The 19,615-nt window shown below is 46.5% G+C and overlaps 1 protein-coding gene and 1 non-coding gene across 2 annotated transcripts in view; one reads left to right on the top strand and one right to left on the bottom strand.

The window, feature by feature from the left end:
* The window catches only part of LOC116972889 (dynein heavy chain 8, axonemal-like), a 574,435-nt gene that overhangs the window by 23,416 nt on the left and 531,404 nt on the right, over nt 1–19,615 (bottom strand). The window contains exon 91 of the mRNA XM_033020476.1: nt 8,515–8,616. Within this exon, the coding sequence (XP_032876367.1) occupies nt 8,515–8,616 (102 nt within the window). The remainder of the gene's footprint in view (nt 1–8,514; nt 8,617–19,615) is intronic.
* On the top strand, nt 15,047–15,238 carry LOC116973830. The gene has a single exon (XR_004412138.1). It is a non-coding gene; the product is annotated as a U2 spliceosomal RNA (small nuclear RNA).

Here is a 19,615-nt window from a genome sequence, read left to right as displayed (position 1 = left end):
GTACTCGGGAAGACTTGCTAACGGCAGGTACTCGGGAAGACTCGTGAAGATTTTTCAACATGTTGAAAAATGTCCACGAGAGCCCCGAGTACCGACGAGTGGCCATTACCGTAAATCTCCGAGTTCGAATCAGGGCAAACTCGGGAGAACTCTTGGAATGAACTCGTACCGTGGGACAGGGCTTTCAGAGTATTGCAGTTACAGAGAAAATGTGCAAACTATGCAGAGAGTGGTTGGAAAGTTGGGACCACATTCTAGTTTACGGGAAGACCGTTCCGCAGTCTGATAATAGCAGGGAAGAAGTAGCTCCTGAAATCTGTTGGTAGTGCTTTCAAGCCTTTGTATCTTCTGCCCAATAGGAGGAGGAAAAAGTGGTGATAAGACCCTTGATTATATGAGCTGCTTTCCTGAGGCAGTGTGTGGTGTAAATGGAGTCAATAGTGGGCAGCTGGTCTGTGTGATAGACTGGGCTACATCCACGTCTCTGCAATTTGCTGCAGTCTTTGGCAGAGGTGTTGCCAAGCCAAGCTGTGATACTGTAGAAAGGTCAAGGTGGGTGTACAGCACAATAACCTTGAGGCATTGTGTGTACGAAGGAACAGCAGGTGCTGGTTTACACCGAAGATAGGCACAAAATGCTGGAGTAACTCAGTGGGACAGACAGCATCTCTGTAGAGAAGGAATGGGTGACGTTTCGGGTCGAGTCTTCTTCAGATTGAAGAAGTGTCTCGAACTGAAACGACACCCATTCCATCTTTCCAGAGATGCTGTCTGTTACTCCAGCTATTTGCGTCAACCTTTAGACATTCCTTGATGCACACTAAAAGGTTCTTGATAGTCATCCTTACTGAAATCAAATAAAGGATTAAATAGCATGTAGTTTTACTTGTATTAGTGTTGTTGCATTTGTATTCGTGTTTTGAGAACGTATTGTTATTGATGATAAGAAATTAGAAAGTGTGCATAATTTCTAGGGACAAAATCTGTACAAAACAGTCAAGGTTGACTGCCTCTTGGGTCTTGGTTTCTTGGTCCTCCAAAATATTCCAACTGGAATTTAAACTGGAGGTGCCTCAAGTGGCATTTTAGAGCAGTATGGCAACTGAGGAGAGAGAGAGGCTCTCCTAGTGCAGAAGTAAATAAAGCCTGTCTGGGAAATGAATGCAGGGTATTTGCGTCCAGTTAATCGTAAGGTCATAAGGAATAGGAATAGAATTAGGCCATTCGGCCCATCAAGTCTACTCCGCCATTCAATCATGGCTGATCTATCTCTCCCTCCTAACCCCATTCTTCTGCCTTCTCCCCATAACCCCCGACACCTGTACTAATCAAGATCATTGATCAGTGACGACAATACATCCCGATATTGAGGGAGTGCAGCGTAGGTTCACAAGGTTAATTCCCGGGATGGCGGGACTGTCATATGCTGAGAGAATGGAGCGGATGGGCTTGTACACTCTGGAGTTTAGAAGGATGAGAGGGCATCTCATTGAAACATATAAGATTGTTAAGGGCTTGGACACGCTAGAGGCAGGAAACATGTTCCCGATGTTGGGGGAGTCCAGAACCAGGGGCCACAGTTTAAGAATAAAGGGTAAGTCATTTAGAACGGAGACGAGGAAACACTTTTTCACACAGAGAGTTGTGAGTCTGTGGAATTCTCTGCCTCAGAGGGCGGTGGAGGCCGGTTCTCTGGATAGTTTCAGGAGAGGGCTTGATAGGGCTCTTAAAAATAGCGGAGTCAGGGGATATGGGGAGAAGGCAGGAACGGGGCACTGATTGTGGATGATCAGCCATGATCACATTGAATGGCGGTGCTGGCTCGAAGGGCCGAATGGCCTACTCCTGCACCTATTGTCTATTGATAGGTTTCTTTCTATCGTGCATTCCGACTCGGCGGTGGCGGGAGCCTTGGCGGCAACGGGAGCCTCGGTGACGGTGGGGCCTCACGGTCAATGAGCATGTGTGGATAGTGGGTGAACAAAGGGGGACCCAGTGTGCTGGGGAGGAAGGGGGGGGGCACTCTAGTTCAGAATTTGCTAGTGTTTCTTTTAATCCCATCATCTAAATCATTAATATATATGGTAAACAGTTGCGGCCCCAACACCGAGCCTTGCGGCACTCCACTCACCACTGCCTGCCATTCTGACAGGGACCCATTTATTCCTACTCTTTGTTTCTTGTCTGCCAACCAATTCTCTATCCATGTCAAAACCCTACCCCCAATACCATGTGCTCTAATTTTGCCCACTAATCTCCTATGTGGGACCTTATCAACAGCTTTCTGAAAGTCTAGATACACTACATCCACTGGCTCTCCTTCATCCATTTTACTTGTCGCATCCTCAAAAAATTCCAGAAGATTAGTCAAGCAGCATTTCCCCATCATAAATCCATGCTGACTTGGACCAATCCTTCTACTGCTATTCAAATGCGCCGTTATTACTTCTTCCCCACCACCGAAGTCTGGCTAACTGGTCTATAATTCCCCGTTTTCACTCTCGCTCCTTTCTTGAAAAGTGGGATAACATTAGCTACCCTCCAATCCACAGGAACTGATCCTGAACCAGGGATATGAAAACATTGAAGCTGCTATATGCCAATGTTAAAGAGGTGTACAACTCCAAAGCCCTTCCGCCACTAGGAAGATCCGACCACAACCTGGTTCACCTCCTACCCAAGTATAAGCCAATGGTCCAAGTTCAAGTTCACATTTATTGCCACATGCACCAATTAAGGTACAGTGGGATTCTATTTACCATGCAGCCCCACAAACAAAAGACCACAATACACAATAGAATATAACATGAACATCCACCACAGTGGAATCAACATTCTTCACTGTGGTTGAAGGGATTCACTTTGTCAGTCCTCCTCCAGAGGCTGCCTGTGACCACAAGGTGAGTGAGGAGGTGGACACAGGAGACTGTGATGCTCTACAGGGCTGTTTTGAGGACACAGACTGGGACGTACTCTGTAGTCCCCATGGAGAGGACATTGATGGACTCACGGACAGTGCTACCAGCTACATCAAGTGCTGTGTGGATGACGTTGTCCCTGAGGAGAGTGTACACTGTTTCCCCAACAACAAGCCCTGGGTCACCAGTGACATAAAGGCCCTTTGCAACCAGAAGAACAGGGCCTTCAGGAATGGTGATAGGGAGGAGATGAAATGGGTGCAGAAAGACCTGATGGCAAGACTGAGACAGGGCAAGGACAACTGCAGGAGGAAGATGGAGCTGAAACAACAGCAGAACAACATGAGGGATGTGTGCAGCGGGATGAAGAGCATTACAGGCTACAAGAGGGAGGGAAAGCAATCACTGTATGTCATGGTGTCACTTGCAGGCGGAGCACCAAGGCAAATTCCTTGTATGTGAATACTTGGCCAATAAACTTACTCATCCATTCATTCATTCATTCAATCAGGACTGGGCCAACGACCTAAAGCTGTTTTTTAATAGGTTTTGATGGTGGGGCCTATGCCCACCCTCCCCCCTGCTCCCCCGACAGACTCTCCCCCTCAATCCCCCTGGTCCACTTCCTCTGCCCTTTCAGTGTCGCTCCTGACCATCAAGGCTGAGCTGGTGAGGAAGGAGCTGAGCAGACTCCACCCAGGTAAAGCCACGGGTCACGATGGTGTCAGCTCGAGTGTACACAAGGCAGCCAGTTGTGTGGAGTACTCCAGTATCTCTTCAACCTGAGCCTGGAGAGGGTTCCTGTGATGTGGGAGACATCCTGCCTGGTTCCTGTACCAAAGAGGGCGCGCCCCAGCTCCTCCAATGACTACAGACCGATGGTGCTAACTACATACATCATTAAGTCCCTGGAGAGGCTGGTGCTCACTCACCTGCGACCCCTGGTTAAACCCTACCTGGACCCCCTGAAGTTCACTTCCCAAACAATGATGGGGGTTGAGAACACCATCATCCACCTGCTCCATCATTCCTGTGCTCACCTGGATGAGCCGGGGAACATTGTGAGAGTCATGTGTTTTGACTTCTCCAGAGCTTTTAACACCATCCGGCCTGCACTGCTAGGGAGCAAACTGATGAAGATGTGGGTGGATACTCCATTGGTTCCTGGATCACCAACTACCTTGCAGGAGGGCTGTGATTGGAAACTAAATATTCCAGGATTTCATTGCTTCAGGTGTGATAGAATTGGAGGGGCAAGAGGTGGAGGTGTTGCATTGCTTATCAGGGAAGATATTACAGCAGTGCTTTGGCAGGATAGATTAGAGGGCTCGTCTAGGGAGGCTATTTGGGTGGAACTGAGAAATGGGAAAGGGGTAGCAACACTTATAGGGGTGTATTATAGACCGCCAAATGGGGAGCGAGAATTGGAAGAGCAAATATGTAAGGAGATTGCAGATATTAGTAGTAAGCACAAGGTAGTGATTGTGGGAGATTTCAATTTTCCACACATAGACTGGGAAACACATTCTGTAAATGGGCTGGATGGGTTGGAGTTTGTAAAATGTGTGCAGGATAGTTTTTTGCAACAATACATAGAAGTACCTACTAGAGAAGGGGCGGTACTGGACCTCCTGTTAGGAAATGAGATGGGTCAGGTGGCAGAGGTATGCGTTGGGGAACAGTTCGGGTCCAGTGATCACAATACCATTAGTTTCAATATAATTATGGAGAGGGACAAAACTGGACCTAGGGTTGAGATTTTTGATTGGAGAAAGGCTAACTTTGAGGAGATGCGAAAGGATTTAAAAGGAGTAAATTGGGACAGTTTGTTTTATGGGAAAGATGTGGAAGAGAAATGGAGTACATTTAAAGGTGAAATTTTAAGAGTACAGAATCTTTATGTCCCTGTTCGGTTGAAAGGAAATCGTAAAAATTGTAAAGAGCCATGGTTTTCAAGGGAAATTGGACACTTGGTTCGGAAAAAGAGGGAGATCTACAATAGTTATAGGCAGCATGGAGTAAATGAGGTGCTTGAGGAGTATAAAGAATGTAAAAAGAATCTTAAGAAAGAAATTAGAAAAGCTAAAAGAAGATATGAGGTTGCTTTGGCAAGTTAGGTAAAAGTAAATCCGAAGGGTTTCTACCGCTATATTAATAGCAAAGGATAACGAGGGATAAAATTGGTCCATTAGAGAGTTAGAGTGGCCAACTATCTGCAGAGCCAAAAGAGATGGGGGAGATATTGAACAGTTTCTTTTCTTCGGTATTCACCAAGGAGAAGGATATTGAATTATGTGAGGTAAGGGAAACAAGTAGAGTAGCTATGGAAACTATGAGGATCAAAGAAGAGGACGTACTGACACTTTTGAGAAATATAAAAGTGGATAAGTCTCCAGGTCCGGACAGGATATTCCCTAGGACATTGAGGGAAGTTAGTGTAGAAATAGCAGGGGCTATGGCAGAAATATTTCAAATGTCATTAGAAACGGGAATAGTGCCGGAGGATTGGCGTACTGCGCATGTTGTTCCATTGTTTAAATGGGTTCTAAGAGTAAACCTATCAATTATAGACCTGTTAGTTTGACGTCAGTGGTGGGCAAATTAATGGAAAGAATACTTAGAGATAATATATATAAGCATCTGGATAAACAGGGTCTGATTAGGAACAGTCAACATGGATTTGTGCCTGGAAGGTCATGTTTAACTAATCTTCTTGAATTTTTTGAAGATGTTACTCGGGAAATTGATGAGGGTAAAGCAGTGGATGTTGTGTATATGGACTTCAGTAAGGCCTTTGACAAGGTTCCTCATGGAAGGTTGGTTAAGAAGGTTCAATGGTTGGGTATTAATGGTGGAGTAGCAAGATGGATTCAACAGTGGCTGAATGGGAGATGCCAGAGAGTAATGGTGGGTGGTTGTTTGTCAGGTTGGAGGCCAGTGACGAGTGGGGTGCCACAGGGATCTGTGTTGGGTCCACTGTTGTTTGTCATGTACATCAATGATCTGGACGATGGTGTGGTAAATTGGATTAGTAAGTATGCAGATGATACTAAGATAGGTGGGGTTGCGGGTAATGAAGTAGAGTTTCAAAGTCTACAGAGAGATTTATGCCAGTTGGAAGAGTGGGCTGAAAGATGGCAGATGGAGTTTAATGCTGATAAGTGTGAGGTGCTACATCTTGGCAGGACAAATCAAAATAGGACGTACATGGTAAATGGTAGGGAATTGAAGAATGTAGATGAACAGAGGGATCTGGGAATAACTGTGCACAGTTCCATGAAAGTGGAATCTCATGTAGATAGGGTGGTAAAGAAAGCTTTTGGTGTGCTGGCCTTTATAAATCAGAGCATTGAGTATAGAAGTTGGGATGTAATGTTAAAATTGTACAAGGCATTGGTGAGGCCAATTCTGGAGTATGGTGTACAATTTTGGTCGCCTAATTATAGGAAGGATGTCAACAAAATAGAGAGAGTACAGAGGAGATTTACTAGAATGTTGCCTGGGTTTCAGCAACTAAGTTACAGAGAAAGGTTGAACAAGTTAGGGCTTTATTCTTTGGAGCGCAGAAGGTTAAGGGGGGACTTGATAGAGGTTTTTAAAATGATGAGAGGGATAGACAGAGTTGACGTGGAAAAGCTTTTCCCACTGAGAGTAGGGAAGATTCAAACAAGGGGACATGACTTGAGAATTAAGGGACTGAAGTTTAGGGGTAACATGAGGGGGAACTTCTTTACTCAGAGAGTGGTAGCTGTGTGGAATGAGCTTCCAGTGAAGGTGGTGGAGGCAGGTTCGTTTTTATCATTTAAAAATAAATTGGATAGTTATATGGATGGGAAAGGAATGGAGGGTTATGGTCTGAGCGCAGGTATATGGGACTAGGGGAGATTATGTGTTCGGCACGGACTAGAGGGGTCGAGATGGCCTGTTTCCGTGCTGTAATTGTTATATGGTTATTATATGGTTATACCTGACTGGACGACCACAATATGTCAGGCTACAGAACTGTGTCTCGGACATGGTGGTGAGCAACACAGGGGCCCCACAGGGGACTAGTTCTCTTTCCCTTCCTGTTCACCATCTACACCTCACACTTCAGATATAACTCTGTCTCCTGCCACCTGCAGAAGTTTTCAGATGACTCTGCAATTGTGGGCTGCATCAGTGAGGGGAGGGAAGCTGAATACAGAGGTGTAGTCAACAACTTTGTTGAGTGGTGTGGGCTGAATCACCTGCTGCTCTACATTGTCAAGACTAAGGAGTTAGTGGTGGACGTTAGGAGGAGAGGAACACCCCTGTCCCCTGTCTCCATCAATGGTGTGGATGTGCAGTTTACCAGGGAGTACAAATACCTTGGAGTGTACCTGGACAGTAAACTGGACTGGTCCAGGAACGCTAAGGCCCTGTACAAGAAGGGACAGAGCCGGCTGTACTGTTTGAGAAGGCTCCGCTCCTTCAACATCTGCAGTAAGATGCTGCAGATGTTCTACCAATCGGTGGTAGCCAGTGGCATCTTCTTCACTGCCGTGTGCTGGGGCAACAGGGCGAAGGCTGCGGACGCCAATAGGATCACAAACTCATCAGGAAGGCTGGCTCCATCCTGGGGGTGGAGTTGGATTCATGGGAGGTTGGTCTTGGAGGGGAGGATGCTCCTCAAACTGTGGAGCATCCTGGACAATACAGCTCACCCCCTCCATGACACACTGGTAAACCTGAGGAGCACCTTCAGCAACAGACTGGTTCCACCAAGATGTAGCACAGAACGCCACAGGAGATCCTTCTTCCCTGTGGCTATCAAACTGTACAACTCCTCCCCATTCTGTCGTGGGGTAGACTGAGACTGAGACTGACTCCCCCTCCTCTCCCCAATCTTTGCACATCCCTCAAGCCTTTCCACTCATCATGTTAATTTCATGTTTCATGTATTTTGTGTTTTTTATGACTGTTGACAAATTAATTTCCTCCTGGGATAAATAAAGTTCTATCGTACCGTATGGAACAAGAATGTGCAGATCACCTTTGAACAGAAACTCAATTCGATCAGCCACATAAATGTCATAGAATGAATAAATAACCTGAAGAAGGGTCTCGACCTGAAACGTCAACCATTCCTTTTCTCCAGAGATGCTGCCTGACCCGCTGAGTTACACCAGCTTGATGTGCCTATCCTCCAAATTGAAAATACAACTTCCTTATTATTCCAAAAGAATCGAGCGCATCTTAGTTAATCCCTCCTCAGAACTAAAACTCTGGCAACACCTTTACGAATCTCTTCTGCACCTTTTCTAGTACCATGTGGGAAGGAACTGCAGATGCTGGTTTAAATCGAAGATAGGCACAAAGTGCTGGAGTAACTCAGCGGGACAGGCAGCATCTCTGGACAAGAGACAATAGACATTAGGTGCAGGAGTAAGCCATTCGGCCCTCCGAGCCAGCACCGCCAGTCAATGTGATCATGGCTGAGAAGGGATGGGTGACGTTTCGGGTCGAGTCCCTTCTTCAGAGTATCCCGCTGAGTTACTCCAGCATTTTGTGTCTACCCTTTATATTCAGACCCATCAGAGTCTTGTTGTAACGGGTTGTTTAAGAGCAGGATTACCTTGGTGAAGCAGTTAAGCAGTCGCTTGTCAAAGTCATCTGTAACACGCCCTCCATACTGAACCTCTCCAAGCATGTATCGTACAGTATTCCACGACACACCCTGAAGACAATCAAATACAAGAACAACTCTGTCATTAAAACAAGAAGTGTGATTTAGGCAAGAAAATATATTATTGCAAGTGACAAAACAAGATCAAGATAAATGCAAAAAATCTTTATCTAGCACATCACTCTGCGATTAATTATATCATGGGCAGAATTTCTAAGCCTTCTGAAAAATTGGCATAAAAATTCTGTAGAAACAATGTGAAGTGGGAATAACTTCCACAGAAGTTCCATACAATATCATTCAGCAAGATATTTCTGACAACAGAAAATGCTTGTGCTACACAGGAATTCAGGCAGCAACTATGAAGGGCAAAACAGAGTTCTTATGAAAAGTAGAGGCACAGGAGGCACGAGAGAATGCAGAAGCTCAAATCTGGAGTAAAGAAAACTGCTGGGAAAAATCTAAAAGTTCTACATGGTTAAACTCCACAGAAATATTTGCTGTATTCTCAGAATCTTCACTGTTGATTCCAACTTGAAGAACAGCATGGGGGGGGGGGCAGGGGAAACAACTTCATTTTCGCTTGCAGTGTCTGTCCCGTTTCAAGGTTAAAGGGCCTGTCCCACCAGCATGCGATTGCATGTGTCTAGCGCGACCAAACGGAAGCGGAGTTCGCGCGGAGTTCGCGGTAAGTATGCGCTAAGTACACGCTAAGTACGCGCTAAGTACGCGCAAAGTTTGTGCGTGACGTAATTTACGTCAAACTCACCAATCAGCTGGGCAGGAGGCGGGCCGACTGAATTTGGATGTCGAACGGCGTTGGGCGGTGATGTCATCGCGCAACGGCACGCCGGGCGGTGACGCCATCACGCAACGCCACGCGCTAGGCGTACGCCGTCAAGACGCTGCGTACGGTGTCAAGACGCTGCGTACGGTGTCAAGACGCTGCGTACGCCCGTCGAGGCGCTGCGTACGCCCGTCGAGGCGCTGCGTACGCCCGTCGAGGCGCTGCGTACGCCCGTCGAGGCGCTGCGTACGCCCGTCGAGGCGCTGCGTACGCCGTCGAGGCGCTGCGTACGGCGTCAAGACGCTGCGTACGGTGTCAAGATGCTGCGTACGTGTCAAGACACTGCGTACGCCGTCGAGGCGCTGCGTACGCCCGTCGAGGCGCTGCGTACGCCCTCAATGCGGCTGCGGGCCGACAGGCCGTTGACGCGCGGAATTTTCTAACAGTGCAAGATTTTTGGAGCCCCGCGCGATGTCGGGACTAGCCCCGCACAACTCCATACGCCTCCGCGGTTCGAAGTGGGACCAGCCCCGCGAGGCCGTACGCCTCAAGTGACCACGTTTGGTCGCGCTAGACGCATGCTATCGCATGCTGGTGGGACAGGCCCTTAAGACACCATCCAAAAGCATTTAGCCTCAATTCTTCAATGAAACCTTGACCCATATTTGTCCAAGCCTGGGAAAAAGTCTCTGTCTTCTCCTGATTCGGGTGGATATTGTCTAAATGCACAGATCAGTCTCTGCATGGGGAGAAGGAATCGTCGATGTTTTGGGTCGAGACCCTGCATCAGGACTGAGAGTGGAGAAGATATCTAACTTTCTCCTGAGTAGTTTTCAACAGTGGGTTAGATTTAGCTCTTAGGGCTAGCGGAATCAAGGGATATGGGGAAAAAGCAGGAACGGGGTACTGATTTTGGATGATCAGCCATGATCACATTGTATGGCGATGCTGGCTCGACGGGCCGAATGGCCTACTCCTGCACCTATTTTCAATGTTTCTATGTCTACAGCCAGTATAAAGGACAGATAGTCCCCTCCACAGTTCATCTATCACCCATCTATCTCATCCCTTGCTTTATACTGGCTTTCTTCCCTCTCCACCCTCAGCCCGATGTAGGGCCTTGACCCATAAATGGTGACAATTCCTTTCGCCCCATAGATGCCACCTAACTTACTGAATTCTGCCAGCATTTTGTTTTTTGCTTATTACATAGAGTAGTGGAAAAGCAAAACACTACAGATTTACAAACCTGAGAAAGAAACTGTTCTGGTAAGGAGCCGTTGATCTGAAAGGTTAACTTCACAAATAGTCATAAGGTCATAGGTGATAGGAGCAGAATTAGGCCATTCGGCCCATCAAGTCTACTCCACCATTCAATCATGGTTGATCTATCTCTTCTTCCTAACCCCATTCCTCTTGACATCCGTACTAATCACAAATTTATCTCTGCCTTAAAAATATCCATTGACTTGGCCTCCACAGCCTTCTGTGCTGTTTGACCATATTCTAGTCAAGTCAAGTCAAGTCAAGTCAAGAGAGTTTATTGTCATGTGCCCCAGATAGGACAATTAAATTCTTGCTTGCTGCAGCACAACAGAATATAGTAAAGGGCCTGTCCCACGAGCATGCGACCTGCATGCGGCAAGCGCGACCAAACTGGAAGCGGGGGTCGAGCGGAGTTCGAGCGATCCCCGTACAGGGCCGGTCCCACCAGCGTGCGTTTGCATGCGGCGAGCACGACCAAACAGGAAGCGGGGGCTGCGCGGAGGTCGAGTGAGTGACATGAAGTTTCAGCGAAGTCCGTGGGAAGTTCGCGCATGACGTACGGCATCAAGACGCTGCGCACGCCCGTCGAGGCAGTGCATACGGCGTCGAGGCGGCTGCAGACCGGTAGGCCGCTGCCGCGCGGAATTTTTGAACACGGTCAGTTTTTCGGAGCCCCGCGTGATGTCGGGTGCAGCTCCCCACAACTCCATACGGCTCCGGCAATCGCAGTGGGACCGGCCCCGCGAGGCCGTACGGCTCAAGCGACCACGTTAGGTCGCGCTTGCCGCATGGAGTCGCATGCTCGTGGGACAGGCCCTTTAGCATAGTAAGCATAACAGCATTAATATCTAATTACTCCCAGTCAAACTCACCCGCATTAAAAGTTAATTATTGCAAATGTGCTTTAAATTTCTCTCATTCATTTATTTTCCAAATACAACTGTTTTTATTTTCTCTTCAATCTTTACATTTCTTTGTTTCTTTATTCATATGCGGTGTGGTCAATTGCAATCCTTTCAATTTACTTTCTCAGTACTTCTATTCTTTATTGCAGTTTGTTTGGACTGAATATTTCCCTAACCACCAGTTACCAGGTCAGATATCAGCAGCTCCATACACAACAAGTTTTTGAGCTAAAGGGTTTTGGGGAAATGTAAGATGTTCTCTCAAGAAAACCTAGCCCAGCAAACCATCTGTGTGATACACATATTGTAGCATTCATCTTCATAAAAACGTGATTTATGTTGAAATCTTGATCTGAAATTACTTAAGGACTCAAATCACTAACCAATAGTCGTTGGTAGATACAAATGCTGGAGAAACTCAGCGGGTGAGGCTGCATCTATGGAGCGAAGGAATAGGTGACCTTTCGGGTTGAGACTCGACCCGAAACGGCCATAGATGCTGCCTCACCCGCTGAGTTTCTCCAGCATTTTTATCTACCTTTGATTTTTCTTAACCATGGTTTATTTGACTTGCACAAGGGGAGGAGTGTCTCAGTCAAAGGTTGCGATCGCAACTCCAAAGTTAAGACGGTACAGCAGGGCATTTATATACCAAAAACATGACGACTGAGGAAGTACAAAGGTGAGGTACTTACGAGGTGAGGTGTTAATTACAGGCTCTATACTTTACTCTTACATTATACAAAAGTTGCAACTTCTTGGCTCAATGGAGTACAAAGGTAGGGATATTTAATATGTTAATAACTGACACTAGATTGTGACTTCTCTGTTCTGCGTGAAACGGGATACAAAGATAACGTCAGAGAATGTGTGCCTAGTAAATACCAACTGGTAGCTTCTGAATGCCACAAGAGTCAAGGTAAGGACAATGAATATGTTGACAACTGATACTAGCTGGCATCCTCTGAACTTCACACTGAATGGAGTTCAAAGGTACATAGAAAACATAAAATATAGAAAATAGGTGCAGGAGGAGGCCATTCGGCCCTTCGAGCCAGCACCGCCATTCAATGTGATCATGACGGATCGTCCACAATCAATAACCCGTGCCTGCCTTCTCCCCATATCCCTTGATTCCACTCACCACTAGAGCTCTATCTAACTCTCTCTTAAAGCTATCCAGTGATTTGGCCTCCACTGCCCTCTCTGGCAGGGAATTCCACAAATTCACAACTCTCTGGGCGAAAAAGTGTTTTCTCACCTCAGTTTTAAATTCCTTACCCCTTATTCTAAGACTGTGGCCCCTGGTTCTGGACTCCCCCAAAATCGGGAACATTTTTCCTGCATCCAGCTTGTCCAGTCCTTTTATAATTTTACTTCGGAGTCACGTGAGTGACTACGTGAAGAACCCGCTCAGTGCGCAGGCGCGGCATTACGCAGCAGTGCAACAGCGGCTTGCAACGGGAGTTAGGCTCTCCCGTTACAGAATGAACCGGACCGTCAGATGAGTACCCTGAGGTCGGGTTTTCTTTTACAGGTGAGCCTTTTTCTGCTTGTGTTTTTTACAGGCAGAGAAAAAGGCTCTGGAACAAAACTGTCCCCCGTTCAAGGAGGAACGTATTCCCGTTGGGGAGGGGGGCAGCAACAGGTGGTAGGAGCGTTACCCGGTGTTCCGTAATTCCCCGACACCGTGCCGAGGCCAGCCCGCTAGTACCTGAGCAGCGGGCTGGATGCATAGCCACTCGAGAGGCATCCGGCAGGTGTTCCCGATGTCGGACGGGACGTCTCTCCACCCGCACGGGGGGAGAGAGAGCCGCCTGAGCCGCTGGAGCGGCTCACGGAGCAGGTGCCTGCGAGACGCACTGCTTGAGGGGCGCTCTCGCTACTACAAGGCACAAAAGCTCCAGAAGAAGGCGGTAGGAACAATTACCGGGCGCTCCGCTATCCCCATCACCGCGCCGAGGCCAGTCCCGCTAGTGCCTGAGCTGCGGGCTGGATGTTCAGCCATCCGAAGAGGCATCCGGCCGGTGGCTTCCGACTTGTCGGAGGGGACGTCTCTCCACCCGCATGGGAGAGAGACAGCCGCCTGAGCCGCTGGAGCGGCTCCTGGAGCAGGAGCTCCTGCGAGACACGCTACGTGAGGGGCAGTCTCGCTGGAGGGTTCAGGCATACCCTCCACAGTGCCTAGGCACTGCCCATCGCTTCCTCCTTAGTGTGGTTAGCTTTGGGGTGACCAGTGGCTGGGCTGGTCATGAAGAGGGGTCACTGGCTGAACAATATCGGGAGTATGCTTGAGGTACAGGATCAGGAAGAGCTGCTGGGTGTGGCCGCTATGTGGCTCCACCACTAGCGAGATGGCTTTTCAGTCTCAACTGATGGCCAGCTTACTACCTGTCTTTTCCAAAAAACCTCTCCAAGACAGGTAGCCATGAGGCGTTGGTTTTATCACGCCTCCCCTAAATTGCATTTACTCAAAGTGCCCGCCATTATTGGGGGATACATTGAGCAGCGCATTTAACCTAAATATTTTAAAAATGCATTTGGTACCCTGACGTCGGCTATCATGTCCACCTGCTCATTCCAGAAGGGCAGGGTAGTATGGCAAAACACCTGACCCTACTGTTCAACGGTATACCTCATAACTTCTGAAATGAACTCACAAACCTGCCCTCAATCTATGAAATTAACAGGACTATGAGAACGCCGACCTCACAAGCACAGATCCTGCTACCTGGCACTTACCAAACCAGTCCTAAAAAACTGGACGAAGTGTTCAAACTATTCGGCACAAGAGGGCAGAGTCTGGAATGAGCACCACACTAAACCAGACAGCAGTACCTCTACGTGTCCACCAGGGGCGTCTACCTCATGGTACTGGTGAAAGCTCGGGGCCTGCATGCCAAACCCGTAGCATTTTAGGCCACGGCCCACAGCAGGCCCCAGGGAAAATGCGCCACCCCCCAACAAACATCGTCCCTACAAGAACAAGGAACCAGAAACCGAAGAAAACAACAATGAAGACAGATAAGTATGGTTCCTACCATCACATAAAGGTTAAGGGTTGTACTAACAAGGGGTGGATGAATCACGCCTGGTTAGGAAGCTATCACTCTTGGTAGTTATATACCAAAAAATAAATACAAGGGGAATAGAATTAATATCTTGCCACCAATTCAGCAAGCACCCCAAGTGGTCTACCCTCCCACGATGGTGAATGTCGCACCATCGTTGATAAACCACTTGAGTATTTCACCAGGTATACCCATTCATGGGATTTGTAACTACTACCATGGATCCAAGGATACTTTATGGTAGACATCGACCTTGAAGATGCACACTATTCAGTACCTTCTCATATAAGTTTCGGATATACCGCAATTACCTGGATGGAGTAACCATGATGAGCGTTGCGGCATTTAAGTCAAAGTTATCCAGAATCAACTAGCCCTGACACTTAGAAACATTCCGTCATGGCATGTCTATATATTAACGACAAACTATCCTTGGATACAGCTTTAGCTACATCGCTTCTCGGCCTTTTGGCTAAGATCAAGTGTAGTATCTGTTCTTATCAGTTTAATAATCTGATACGTCCCTTATCTAGGGACCATATATTAAATTGAATTTTGGAACAGGGAGATGGAATAGGGGCTTGCTCCGTCCACTCCACGCATCGACCCAGTATTGCAGTGCCTCTGGGAACGGTGCACAAAATATATATCCAGATATTTACGTTGACCATCCACAACGTTGTTATCTGGTATTCATTAAGTCTATCAGTCATGGTGCATTAACCACCAATCAACTACGTGGCAAAGTAATTGGGATATAGCAGCATTACCAGCTACTGAACTTTGTACCTTTCCTATGAGCTGAGATACTAGTGTTCAAAACTATCTCCATACCTGTAATATGGGGGCAAATGGATTAATCTGTAGTGTTATCATGGAATTTATCGGCAGGAAGGATTATGGTTGTACACTTCCACCTGTTTTGAGTAACATCTTATGTGTCCTGATGTGTTACTGAGCTTGTAATACTTAATGCCAATATGAATTGACTTAAACATGTTATATATTAACTTACTTAATTCTAGTGAAGCATTTGCTCAGTAATCCACCAAATTTGCATGTTCGTTTATAAGATAACAACATCACAGTGGTGGCATATACCAAACCACTTGGGCGGAGAACATCGATATTAGGTGACAATTTATTAACAATTGGAAACCGTATGTCGTCAAACATGTTTGACCATCAGTAACTCACCTATCAGGTGAGCTAAATACTGTAAACATACATTTAAACCAAAAATATTTGCTGAAATCACTAAGCAATATGGACACCAGATATCGATTCCTTATATCCAATTAAATCACCACGTACTAACTTACGTCACATGAAACCAATCTCAAGGCAGCGGCAATGGAGACATTCCCGCGTATTGAGGGGTGGGGGGAACCTAATCTCTATGTTTTCCTTTCCTTCTACCTCTTCAATAGGTACTACGGCTTCATCAGTCGGGTACTACGCAAATTACAGTGGACCAAGTCCACAAGCATGGTTCCCAGTGATCCTCGACATGGTCATTAAAAGAATTGCAGAATTGGGAAGACCATTGCTGTGCTTGGATCAGCAGCACTATCAACCTGATGACAGCATTCCGTCGCATATCCTAGGGAACATAACTGAGGAGCATCAAGAAATGGTACACTGTTTTCCAAAACAGGAATTACACATTCAACTATAACAAAAAACTGTACTGGAGCTCCTGGCAGGTCTTCACCACAATGAAGGACATGTTCTGTTAGCCTACTCAACTTGGGTACCGCTCACTGGTGATCAGATACAGGAGAGGTATATCAATCCATTCCCCAGAAATAGGTACACCCAAATTGGGATGTCAGTGAAATCTTGACATACCTTAGGGGATGATCACCAGCCAGGTCACTCACCCTGGAACAGCCTACCCTGAAGATGGACATGCTGGTGGCCTTACATCAACACAAAGAGCCAGCTCTCCCATCTACTGCGATGGGACAACATGGTTATAACACCAGATAGTGTCACATGCCCATTCAAGGGTTGGCCAAACAGAACAGACCAGGAACATCAGGTCCAGTCATGAAATTCCGGGCATACCCACCTGAACCACGTTTTATGTGTCATGACCCACTTAGAGATCGACACAATAAGGAATACCGAGGGAGAGGAAAAAGCCTTATGGGTCAGCCACAGGAAACCTCATGGTCGGGTGACGAGCTAAACTATCTCTAGTGGCTCAAGCAGGTACTGGGAGTTGCTGGAGTAAATACTAACGTGTATAAAATCTTATTCCACCAGGACAGCTTCCACGTCAGTAACTAAGAGGATGGACGAGCCTATGGACCACATCCTGGCTACTGCAGGGTGGTCTAGGGAGTATACGTTCCAAACTTTTATAACAAACCACTGACAGAACCTGTATCGTTTGCAGAAAAAGAATCTGCAAAAAATATATAATTTAAGACCAGGGGGAGCAATTGGTCTTGTTGTTGTTAATAACACCATTATTGTTTTTACAAACAGATTCATGGTTGATTACGATAACATACTTCCTCCCTCGAATGACTTCGGCAGCGAGTGAAGTATGAACTGTTACACGGTTTGAAATCACAGAGCTTTGAAGTCTTCACGTAGTCACTCACGTTACTCCGAAGTAAAATAGTAAGATTAAACGAGAACTTACCAGTTTGAAGTTTGATCTGTATTTTATGAGGAGTTACGATGAGGGATTACGTGCCCTCCGCTCCCACCCTCATTATATGGATCAAACTAATAAATTGATGTCTCCTTATCTTTACTATGTTTACTTCAAATAACTGTGTCTATCTGTGATTCCACACCGCTGCTTTGAAGTATGCCGCGCCTGCGCACTGAGCGGGTTCTTCATGTAATCCCTCATCGTAACTCCTCATAAAATACAGATCAAACTTCAAACTGGTAAGTTCTCGTTTAATCTTACTATTTTATATGTTTCCATAAGATACCCCCTCATCCTTCTAAACTCCAGTGATTACAAGCCTAGTCTTTCCAATCTTTCCTCATATGTCAGTCCCGCCATCCCAGGGATTAACCTCCTGAACCTACGCTGCATTGCCTCAATAGCAAGGATGTCCTTCCTCAAATTAGGAGACCAAAACTGCACACAATACTTCAAAAATGTGGTTTCACCAGGGCCCTGTACAATTGCAGAAGGACCTTTTTACTCCTATACTCAACTCCTCTCTTTATAAAGGTCTACAAGGCCATTAGCTTTCTTCACTGCCTGCTGAACTTGTATGCTTTCAGTGCAGTTTACTTGTCGTAAGAATGAATGTGATAATAGCAAGTCTTTGCGTATTGGAGATATAATGGTAATGACAGAGGGGATGTTAAATAGCAAGTACTAGCTGCTGTCCTCTGAATTCTGCATGGGGAAATGAATATGTTAAATAGCAGATACTAAAGGGCCTGTCCCACCAGCATGCGTTTGCATGCGTCTAGTGTGACCAAACGCGGTCGCTTGAGGCGTACGGCCTCGCGGGGCCGCTCCTACTTCGATCGCCGAAGGCGTATGGAGTTGTGCGGGGCTGGTCCCGACATCACGCGGGGCTCCAAAAATCTTGCACTGTCCGAAAATCCCGCGCGACAACGGCCTGTCGGCCCGCAGGCGCATTGCGATCGTACGCAGCATCTTGACGTCGTACGCCTAAGCGCGTGGCGTTGTGCGATGACGTCACCGCCCGGCGTGCCGTTGCATGAGGGGCACTAAGGGGCAGAAAACGCTGGTGGGTGTTGTGTACAGGCCACCTAACAGTAGTAGTGAAGTTGGAGATGGTATCAAACAGGAAATTAGAAATGCGTGCGACAAAGGCAAAACCGTTATAAGGGTGACTTCAATCTACATATAGATTGGGTGAATCAAATTGGCAGGGGTGCTGAGGAAGAGGATTTCTTGGAATGTATGCAGGATAGTTATCTAAATCAACATGTAGAGGAACCAACGAGAGAGCAGGCTATTTTAGACTGGGTATTGAGTAATGAGGAAGGGTTAGTTAGCAGTCTTGTTGTACGTGCCCCCTTGGGCAAGAGTGACCATAATATGGTTGAGTTCTTCATTAGGATGGAGAGTGACATTGTTAATTCAGAAACAATGGTTCTGAACTTAAAGAAAGGTAACTTTGAGGGTATGAGACGTGAATTGGCCAAGATTGACTGGCAATTAATTCTAAAAGGGTTGACGGTGGATATGCAATGGAAGACATTTAAAGACTGCATGGATGAACTACAAAAATTGTTCATCCCAGTTTGGCAAAAGAATAAATCAGGGAAGGTAGTGCATCCGTGGATAACAAGGGAAATCAGGGATAGTATCAAAGCGAAGGATGATGCGTACAAATTAGCCAGAAAAAGCAGCATACCGGAGGACTGGGAGAAATTCAGAGACCAGCAGAGGAGGACAAAGGGCTTAATTAGGAAAGGAAAAATAGATTATGAAAGAAAACTGGCAGGGAACATAAAAACTGACTGCAAAAGTTTTTATAGATATGTGAAAAGAAAGAGATTAGTTAAAACAAATGTAGGTCCCTTGCAGTCAGAAACAGGTGAGTTGATCATGGGGAACAAGGATATGGCGGACCAATTGAATAACTACTTTGGTTCCGTCTTCACTAAGGAAGACATAAATAATCTGCCGGAAATAGCAGGGGACCGCGGGTCAAAGGAGTTGGAGGAATTGAGTGAAATCCAGGTTAGCCGGGAAGTGGTGTTGGGTAAATTGAATGGATTAAAGGCCAATAAATCCCCAGGGCCAGATAGGCTGCATCCCAGAGTACTTAAGGAAGTAGCTCCAGAAATAGTGGATGCATTAGTAATAATCTTTCAAAACTCTTTAGATTCTGGAGTAGTTCCTGAGGATTGGCAGGTAGCAAACGTAACCCCACTTTTTAAGAAGGGAGGGAGAGAGAAAACGGGGAATTACAGACCAGTTAGTCTAACATCGGTAGTGGGGAAACTGCTAGAGTCAGTTATTAAAAATGGGATAGCAGCACATTTGGAAAATGGTGAAATCA

This window comes from Amblyraja radiata, chromosome 5 (genome assembly GCF_010909765.2).
Source record: "Amblyraja radiata isolate CabotCenter1 chromosome 5, sAmbRad1.1.pri, whole genome shotgun sequence".
Classification (NCBI taxonomy): Eukaryota; Metazoa; Chordata; class Chondrichthyes; order Rajiformes; family Rajidae; genus Amblyraja; species Amblyraja radiata.
This window is presented reverse-complemented; position numbering and strand designations above follow the sequence as displayed.